General features: G+C 35.5%; 2 protein-coding genes across 2 annotated transcripts; one reads left to right on the forward strand and one right to left on the reverse strand.

Moving 5' to 3' along the window:
* Window positions 1–3,865: 3,865 nt before the first annotated feature.
* Window positions 3,866–5,885, forward strand: LOC107915405 (uncharacterized). The gene is made up of 5 exons (XM_041101943.1): window positions 3,866–3,984; window positions 4,694–4,936; window positions 5,025–5,271; window positions 5,337–5,550; window positions 5,605–5,885. Exons 1-5 carry the CDS (start codon window positions 3,866–3,868, stop codon window positions 5,883–5,885), a joined length of 1,104 nt encoding a protein of 367 aa, XP_040957877.1.
* Window positions 5,886–8,938: 3,053 nt separating this feature from the next.
* On the reverse strand, window positions 8,939–9,481 carry LOC107915407 (receptor-like protein EIX1). The gene has a single exon (XM_016844570.1). The coding sequence runs from the start codon at window positions 9,479–9,481 to the stop codon at window positions 8,939–8,941; it is 543 nt and encodes a 180-aa protein (XP_016700059.1).
* Between the last annotated feature and the right edge of the window lie 959 nt (window positions 9,482–10,440).

A 10,440-nucleotide genomic window follows, 5' to 3' on the forward strand; every position in this document is an offset into this window, starting at 1 on the left:
GCTTTACAAAGCTTGCAAAAAAAGGACCCATGTTGGGACCCACAGAGATTCGGGGTAACGGACCGCTAAAATTATTGAAGCTAAGGTGGACGAAGAAGTAAACTTGACTCTGAGGTAGATACTGAATCTGGCCAGAAATTTGGTTTCTAGAGAGGTTTACATCTCTTGGAACATTTTTTAATAACTATAAATGAATTGGTGTAATTAATCAAATAATATTATTTAAATAGTTATAATTCTTTTTAAAAAAATCAAATAATATAATCTTTTGATTAATTACATCCATTCATTTATAGTTATTAAAACACTATAAATATTTGAAAATGTTCCAACACTAAATGGTTGACAGTCCCCAAAACCACCTAGGAACGACGTCTGAAATTCTTGAATTTGAAATGTTTAGATATTCTAGATCTTTTTGAGAACAAAGCCACAAGGGAAAAGATGGCCCTGTTTGCCATGATCCTAATTGTAACAAACGAAGTTGAAAAGGAGGAACCCAGTTAGGATTGACTCTTAAAACCATTTGACCCTCTAAAATCCCATAATTTAGTAAGATTGGCAAAATGCTTTTCGGAAACAACACCCTCTAGCAAATTATTGCTAATGTCAACCCATTCCATGTAACACCCCCTAACCCCAAACCGTCGCCGGAATAGAGTTACGAGGCATTACCAGACATATCAGGTAATTTACGATAATTCTTAATTAAATATTAAACACATTAAGATAAAATCATAAAATCATATAATATTTTAGTAATTGACTTCATTCTTTTTTTTAAAAAAATTTCGGCAGCATTTCCGCTTGTTTTTACATAAAACCCCTGCAATTAAAACCATTTCATTTTCAAATCACAACCAATTCAACCAATTCAACCAATTCATTTCACATTCTCAATTTCTATTCCAAATACTTTCTAATCAACTTAATCAACATAATATCAATTTAAATTTAACAATATACTAAATTAAATAAATATAGATAAACTTCTTTCATTATAATTCATAAACTTATAATACTAACATTTTCAACCATTTATATTAAAAACATAGTAACCTTTATACATGTCCTATGTACATGCCACATTACCAAGGAAAATTATACATCACCAAAAGTTTGCTGAAGTCGGGTCTGGCTTTGGATGCTGGTTCGGTACTTGACTTCTACAACCTGCGCACGGAAACAACCGTACGCTGAGTATGCATATACTCAGTGGTATCACTATAATTCAATTTATAATTAAATACATTAAATCACATACATACTTTTTATTCAATTATCACTACTAATAAACAATTCAACCTTTTTATATTATCAATTAATTAAATATATAATTATCATTCTTATTTCTTTATTTCAAATTTCACTCTTCACATATACTATGTTACTCAATTTAATTTTATCAGTCAATTTATTTCATTTGCCCCTATTAACTCGACTCGGCCTCGGCGGATACACGGATTCCAACCAAACACACCAGTATACAGTAATCAGTAACAGTAACAGTATTCAACACACAAAGTGCTGAACCTGTAACAGTAACAGTAACAGTATTCGACACATAAAGTGCCGAGTCGGTAACAGTAACAGTAACAGTAACAGTATTCGACACACAAAGTGCCGAATCAGTAACAGTAACAGTAGTCGGCACATAGGTGCCTGATCAGTAAGCCGGCAAATACTCCGTACACTTCCATATCCTATGGCATGCCAACTATATCCGACTAGCCCGACTAGTTAATAGGGTATTTAATTCACTTTTCAGTATAAATTTCCATCTCAATTCAGTATCAATTATAATTCCTTATTTCAATCAGTTTCACAGTATTATAGTAATTCTTTACTTCAGTAATTTCACAATTCAATGCATTATGCATAACAATATTCAGTATTTTCACAATTCACTCAGTAATCAAAACAATATCCAGTATTCCATAATTCGGTTCAGTATCAATTTCAATTTCATTACTACATTATAAATTTATTATTTATTAAACATTTACCTTAAAATACTTACCACACATAATTAGCAAATTAAACACTTAATAATAATAAAGTTTGAATTATAGTGATACAAACCGTAATTCCCGTGTCTATTCCTCGTCCACTTTTTCTTTTCCTTTCCTCGTGGATGCCTCGGGTGCGATATTAGCTACGAAAAGAAATTAAGATAATTTTCATAATCATTAGCACAACACAATTTACTTGCTGAAATTTTTATCTAACTTTTACTTTAATTTCAATTTAATCCTAACTAAATCTATATATTTTTCTTTCTCAATTCATACCTTCTTGCTACTCAATTTCTTGTCAAACTTATATGCAACTATCTAATTTTTATCATATTTTCATAATTTCGAATTTATTTCAATTTAATCCCTAAAATTAAAACTTATAGTTTAGTTTACAATTCAATCCTTTATTCAATTCCAATCAAAATTTTTATCAAATAAACCCTCAATTCCATCATTATTCAACATAAACCCTACTAAAAAAAATCTATTAACTTCCAAAACCTCAACTTATTTTCAACAAAACTAACTTCTAAAACATCTAAATTAAAAGAAAAGGACTTGATTGACTTACCAAGTTAAATTCCAAGCTTTAAAAACCCTATTTTTCCTTTTTCTTTCTTTTTCTTCTTTCTCCCCTGTTTCTCCTCTGTTTCGTCCCTTTCTCTATTTCTTTGTTCTTTCTATTCTGTTTCTTTTCTTTTGCTTTGTTTTTATTTCCTTTTATTTTATTTACTTTATACTATAATAATATATTTATTCTAAATATCTATTAAATATTCAATCATATATTCACATTTGTACACCATCAACACCATACAATTGTCACTATTTAATTTGTTTACCAAATAAAAATCTCATAATATAATAAATTAATTAATTAATATCTTTTACTTAAATTTTAAGTAATTAATAATTATAATACAAGTGTATATTTATACATTATTACACTTGTACCATCTTATCACCACACATTTGTCTTAATTTTAATTTATTCCATAATAAAATAATACAATTAATATAAATTGCAATTTAAATAAATAATAATAATTATTATTATTATATACATATAATATTTATATATAACTTAAATAAGTCTTGAATTTAACGCATATATGCCGCCTCTTTCCATGTAAGTGGCTTAATTGCCACTTTAGCCCTTTTTACTTTCTTTTAATTTATAATTAGACTTTCACTCTTTATTCGATTTGATCCTTTTCTCCTAATCATTCTTAATTAGACTAAATTCACCTAATTAAGCACTCAACTAAACTCATAATTACTTCTAATAATTATTTATGACTCAGTTTACTAAGACGGAAGCCCGATAATATACTTTTCCGGTGCCCACGGATTTTGGGTCGTTACATTCCAAATTTGCAAATTGCCCCAAAGAAGTTGGAATAGGACCAGAGATTGAATTATTGTCCTAATAAAGTTGTTTTAAATTTTTAAAATGCTCAAGTTGATCAGTCAGTTGACCAGAAAGTTGACACCTTGAAAAGGCCGATGACTCCAATCTAGGAGAAGAGCAGACTGACAAAATTTCAAAGTTATGAGATATGTCTTGATTCAATCTAATTCCTGACAAATCGATTGACCTCATCTTACAAAGCTTTCCCGCGGCTTTTGGAAGCTTCTCTTCAAGATCATTCCATGACAGGTCAAGTTCACTGAGAGTTCTAATGTTGAAAATGCCACTAGAAATGTCACCTTGCAATTCATTACCATAAAGTCTGAGAACCTGGAGGGTGCTAAAATTGTACAGCCACTCATGTATTGAAGAATTGAAATAGTTATGTGAAAGATCTAGATGTCTAAGGGAAGTCATGTCCCGAAGAAAATCAGGGATGGTGTTGAGATTAGTTCCCATGCAACAAGCTGATATTCAAAGGTGGCCAGGCACGAGAAAGATCAGCAAGCAGTCTAGCCTTGCTGTGCAGCAGCTGAAGCTTAAAGTTGCTGATTTGTTTGTTACATTTAGTTGCTTTTAATCCTTTTGTAATCTAGTTCATTTTGAACTTAGTAGGTAAATGTTTTGATGTAATTTTGATGTTGATTAACTGAAAAATCAGCAAAGCAACATGTGCAAGTTAATCTTGTAAGTTTCAATGTAAATTAGTGGTGTTAGGTAGTTGATTAGGTGATAACTTGTTTGCTCTTCAAGTTGACTGATATATGTAATGGCTTAATGCCTTATCAGTGTGTTAATGAAAAGTTTCAGCTTGTTTTTCATTCAAATTCTCTCATTTTGTTCTGTTTTTTCCACTTGCATGTTTTGTTCTTCTGCTCTTGTTTCTTCTCCAAGCCACGAGGCTTGCTGTCCAAGCAAATCTAAAATAGTTTGCTTATTGCCTTAAACACCAACAATTGGTATCAGAGTCGTATTCTTAGAGGACCTATTATAGTTCAACATCAGAAAACATGGCTTCATCAGGCTTTTCACCAGCTGCACCACTAGTTTTCAATGGTGAAGGTTTTCACATATGGCTGGTCAAGATGAAGACTTACCTGCAGGCCTTTGATCTGTGGGAAGTTGTTAACACCGATGCTGAGCCAGCACCACTAAGGGCCAATCCCACAGTAGCTCAGATCAGACAACATGCTGATGAGAGGACCAAGCGGCACAAAGCCATGTCCTGTATTCAGAACTGTGTGTCAAATGTCATCTTCACTAGAATTATAACTCCAAAACAGGCTTGGGATAAGCTCAATGAGGAGTTTCAAGGCACAGAGAGGATAAGGCAACGGCAGCTGTTGAATTTAATAAGAGATTTCGAGAACTTAAAGATGAGGGAAGAAGAAACAGTGAAGCAGTATGCAGATAGAATCATGGCAGTGGTCAACAGTATTAGGCTCCTAGGTGAGAACTTTGATGAGGCAAGAATTGTGGAGAAAGTTCTCTGTACTTTGCCTGAGAGGTATGAAGCAAAGATATCCTCCTTAGAGGACTCAAGAGATCTTGCTAGTATTTTTTTTACTGAGCTGATTAACACCTTCTATGCTCAGGAACAAAGAAGAGCTAGCAGGGCTGAAGACCATCAGGAAGGTGCTTTTCAAGCCAAAGCCAGATAAGCCAGATAAGCCAGAAGAGCTAGCAGGGCTGAAGACCATCAGGAAGGTGCTCATAAAGGCTAAAAGTTATGGAAAAACAGGCCTAAGCCTGATGCTGCAAGAAGCAGTGACCAACCCTATAGGCATTGCAAGAGGCCTGATCATCCAGAGGAGAGATGCTGGTTTAGACCAGATGCTGAATGTCAGCATTGCAAGAAGAAATGCCATGTTGAAAAGGTCTACAAAAACAAATGCAAACCTAAACAGCTACACTCTCAGCAGAAAAATACAGAGGTTCAAGTGGCTGAAGACAGTAGTGAGCATAAAGAACATGTCTTTGCTGTGTCTTGCTTAGCTGCTGAGAAGAAGTGTCCAAAAGGTTGGTTATTGGACAGTTTCCGTACAAACTACATGTCACCAGATGCATCCTTGTTGAAAACTCTTGATAGAAGCTACAAAACTAAAGTCAAGGTTGGAAATGGTTAGTTCATAAAGGCTGAAAGAAAGGGGGATGTGTTGATATGCACTTTCACAGGCAACAAAGTCATCTCGAATGTGCTGTTGGTACCTGAGATTGACAGAAACCTTCACAGCATAGCTCAACTGCTTGAGAGAGGCTACTCAGTTGTGTTCAAGGGCAAGCAGTGTCAAATTGCTGATCCAAGTGGATCAAGCCTCATGACAGTCACTATGACTGACAAATGTTTTGAGGTTCATTGGCCAAGTGACTCAAAGTCAGCCTACACAGCATCTGCTAATGATTCCAAGCTTTGGCATCAAAGGCTTGGACATGCCAACTTCAAATCGATGGCTTAAATGGTCAGTGAAGGCTTGGCTGAAAACTTCACCAACTCAGTGGAGAATGATGAAGTTTGTGAAGTATGCCAGCTAGGAAAACAAGCACGACTGCCATTTCCTACAAACATAGTATGGAGAGCCATAGAAAGGCTGCAGCTCGTGCACACTGATGTATGTGGCCCGATGAGGACTGAATCACTCAACAAAAATAGGTACTTCATCATTTTCAATGATGATTTTACAAGATATTGCTGGATTTTCTTCATGAAACACAAGTCTGAGGTAGCTCAAGTGTTTATGAAGTTCAAAGCTGCAGTTGAAATAGAAACAGGTTGCAAGTTGAAGTCAATAAGATCAGACAATGGGACTGAGTACACTTCAGCTCAGTTTCAAGCCATTTGCAACGATGCTGGCATCAAACACCAGCTAACCAATGTGTACACACCTCAGCAAAATGGGGTCAGTGAAAGAAAAAACAGGAGTGTTATGGATATGGCCAGGTGTCTGCTGTTTGAGAAGAAACTGCCCAAAACCATGTGGGCTGAGGCAGTAAACACTGCAGTCTACCTTCAGAATAGGCTCCTAACTAAGGCTCTTGCTCACAAAACACCTTTTGAAGCATGGTTCGGATTCAAGCCATCATTGGCTCATTTGAAAGTCTTTGGTTGTCTGTGCTATGCACAAATACCAGCAGTAAAGAGAGATAAGCTTTCAAACAGAGCTCAGCCTGGCATCCTAGTAGGCTATAGCTCAGTCAAGAAAGGTTACAGGATCCTGGATCCCTTGACAAACAAAATTCAAGTAAACAGAGATGTAATCTTTGATAAAAAGGCATGCTGGAATTGGGAGAAAAATGAGCCAGAAGTTGTTTCTGAAGATCTAATGCCTGATCAGACTGAACCCAAGTAGCTTAGTCTTGAAATGGACATTGATGATATGCCTGTGAGAGGCACAAGGCTCTTGGATGAAATTTATGAGAGAGCACAAGTTGCTATAGCTAAACCTACCAGTTTTGAAGAAGTTGAGGCAGATGAAGGGTGGAAGCAGGCTATGGTTGATGAAATCAACATGATTCAGAAGAATCAGACATGGGAGTTGGTTGATAAGCCTGCTGGAAAGAAGACCATTGGAGTAAAATGGGTTTATCGAGCAAAGCAAAATATTGATAGCAGTCTGAACAAGCTGAAAGCCAGGCTTGTTGTCAAAGGTTTCAGTCAGAGGTATGGCCTAGACTACTTGGAGACTTTTGCACCAGTAGCCAGGCTTGACATAGTCAGGATGATAGTTGCTCTGGCTGTTCAAAATCAGTGGACCATTCATCAGCTGGATGTAAAGGCAGCATTTCTCAATGGCTTCTTGAAAGAAGAGATCTACATCGAGTAGCCTCAAGGATTTGTTGTATCTGGCAAGGAACACTTGGTGTACAGACTCAAAAAGGCTTTGTATGGCCTGAAACAAGCACCTAGAGCCTGGAATGCTCGAATTGACTCCTACTTGCTCAGTTTGGAATTCGAGAGAAATGCTAGTGAACCAACACTGTATGTCAAGAACCAACACTGTATGTCAAGAAGAATCAAGATGAAACACAGCTCATCTTGTCCCTTTATGTTGATGATCTCTTGGTGATAGGAGGAGACAAAAATATGTTGCTTGACTTCAAAGACAAAATGATGAAGGTGTTTGAAATGTCAGATTTGGGAAATATGAATTATTTTCTTAGAGTGGAGGTGATGCAAACTCAAAAAGGAATCTTTCTCAGTCAGAGATCCTTTGCTATGAAGGTTCTGGACAAGTTTTCCATGAAGAACTGTAAGCCAACAAGCACACCAATGGCTGCTGGAATGAAGCTATCGAGACAGGGAAGTGGTGAGTCAGTTTGTGAGACAATGTACAAGAGTCTCATTGGTAGCCTGCTGTATTTGACTGCAACAAGGCCCGATATTATGTTTGTTGTTAGTGTGTTATCTAGATTCATGAACAACTACAATGATCAGCACTTTCAGGCAGCTAAAAGAGTGCTAAGGTACATCTAAGGCACCATTGGTCATGGTGTGTTGTTCAAAAGAGCTAAAGGCATGAAGCTAATAGGCTATGTAGACGGTGACTAGGCTGGTTCATGTGATGATATGAGGAGCACATCTGGATATGCATTTAGCCTTGGCTCGGGCATGTTTTGCTGAAGTTCTAGAAAGTAAAATCTTGTGGCACAGTTAATAGTAGAAGCTGAATATGTTGCTGCTGCAGCTGTTGTGAATCAAGCCATATGGCTTAGAAAAATTTTAGCTGTCTGAAACCAAAATCAAGAAGAGGCAATAGAGATTTACTGTGACAACAAATCTGCTGTTGCAATTGCAAAGAATCCTATCTTTCATGGCAGAACAAAACATTTCAATATCAAGCTACATGTTATAAGGGAGATGGAACAAGCTCATGAAATCAAGCTGGTTCATTGCAATTCGTTGGAGCAAATTGCAAACATCTTTACAAAGGCACTTAATGTGTCAAGATTTGTAAAATTAAGGGAGCAGCTAGGTGTTACAAGCATGGAAACTAATGAGGAGTGTTGAGATTAGTTCCCATGCAACAAGCTGATTTTCAAAGGTGGCCAGGCACGAGAAAGGTCAGCAAGCAGTCGAGCCTTGCTGTGCAGCAACTGAAGCTTAAAGTTGCTGATTTATTTATTATATTTAGTTGCTTTTAATCCTTTTGTAATCTAGTTCATTTTAAACTTAGTAGGTAAATGTTTTGATGTAATTTTGATGTTGATTAACTGAAAAATCAGTAAAGCAACATGTGCAAGTTAATCTTGTAAGTTTCAATATAAATTAGTGGTTTTAGGTAGTTGATTAGGTGATAACTTGTTTGCTCTTCAAGTTGACTGATGTATGTAATGGCTTAATGCCTTATCAGTGTGTTAATGAAAAGTTTCAGCTTGTTTTTCATTCAAATTCTCTCATTCTATTCTGTTTTTTCCCACTTGCATATTTTGTTCTTCTGCTCTTGTTTCTTCTCCAAGCCACGAGGCTTGCTGTTCAAGCAAATCTAAAGGAGTTTGCTTATTGCCTTAAACACTAACAGATGGGTCCATCAAGACCATTTCCTTCAAGATTGAGAAGAACTAGAGAGTTAAGCTTAAACTCCCACCTAAGATCCATTTGATTTGAGAAATCGTTGTAGGAAAGGTCAAGGATGGGAAGAGATGACAAATTTAAATTTAGCACTGGAAGTCCTGGTACAAGTTGACACGCTGACAAATGCAATTCCTCTAGAGAAGGGAGTAGTGTGTTTACCAGTTGCAACCAATTGGAAGCTCTGCTAAGATCCATTGAATTCACATCAAGATGTTTCAGTAGAAGACCAGACAGCCATCGGAGACTCTGAACATATAAACCATTATCTCCAAGATTGAGATATTGAAGATTTGAGAGATTCCCAAGTTGGTAAGGCAAGAGGCCATCGAATTTATTGCCGCTTAAATCCAAAAATCTTAAATGCTTCAAATTCGACAAACAAGGGTCTATCTTACCTTCGAGATTTGACGTCAGATGAGATACCAAATTATCTTTATCCAAAGGAGGAAGTGAGAGGTTGAGAGAGAGGATGTGGCCAGTCATATTGTCACATACAGACTACTCCAAACCACCTGCACAATCTGGATGATGATGAGGATCCTATGAAGCAAGCCGATTTGCATCATCTATGAGGCCTTTTTAAAGTTCAAAAGTGCCTGTTTTTCATTTTCAGGACAAGCAGCATGGGAGTTAAGGCTCGTTCCATGGCTCAAGTTAGCGTCAACCTTTGCGAGAAAGATGAGAAGTATGATAATGATAGCCATAGTTTACAATATAAACCTATAACTTAAAAACGAAAGACTTGCAAATGAAAATAATGGTAGACTTGTATTTATAGGCACAATGTCGTCTTCAAAATTTCTTTTGCTTAAATTATATATTTTGTAATAAATATTAATTAGAGAAAATTTAAGCAATTTGTTCTGGTATTAAAATGTTAATCTATTTACCTGATAAATCCATTAATAATTAATTTATAGATTTATATAGATTTTGGATTTTTTAACAAAGTACAATATATCTATGTATTTCTATGCATTTCAAATTCTTTTCACCTTTTCCAATTTGTTTTTCTTTAACCTCCCCTCAACAAAATTAAATTTAATCAATTCATATAATAATTCATAAGAGTCTAATTAATTTCCATTTACTCATTAATCCCCATAGGCAATATTTATTAGTTGATTAAGTTTTTTGATTAATGTAATAAAGTATTCCACAAACATGAAATAACAATTGTAAAATGTGAAACATCAAGTGAGAAAAAGAAAAACAATAATGTCTACAAAGTCCAGTGAATTCCACAAACATCAAATAAATTATCGAATATATCTCGTATTTCAGACCAAAATAGGGAGTGATCGTGATGAGCAGTCGACGTCACGACGAGAAGAAAATTTTTGTCCCAACAACGCGATGAGAAATGGAAATATGCAGCTAATTCTTTGGATGGTAATTTTGGGATTATTTCCTAATTAGATTCTAAGCATTTAGGAGTATAT

Source organism: Gossypium hirsutum, chromosome D10, assembly GCF_007990345.1.
Source record: "Gossypium hirsutum isolate 1008001.06 chromosome D10, Gossypium_hirsutum_v2.1, whole genome shotgun sequence".
NCBI lineage: Eukaryota > Viridiplantae > Streptophyta > Magnoliopsida > Malvales > Malvaceae > Gossypium > Gossypium hirsutum.

Coding starts and splice junctions, on each gene's coding strand:
- LOC107915405 (XM_041101943.1), top strand. CDS start 3,866: ATGGTGTTGAGATTAGTTCCCATGCAACAAGCTGATATTCAAAGGTGG. Junction 4,937..5,024: donor CTCTGTACTTTGCCTGAGAG/GTATGAAGCAAA, acceptor TTCTATGCTCAG/GAACAAAGAAGAGCTAGCAG. Junction 5,551..5,604: donor TAAAGTCAAGGTTGGAAATG/GTTAGTTCATAA, acceptor GCACTTTCACAG/GCAACAAAGTCATCTCGAAT.
- LOC107915407 (XM_016844570.1), bottom strand. CDS start 9,481: ATGACTGGCCACATCCTCTCTCTCAACCTCTCACTTCCTCCTTTGGAT.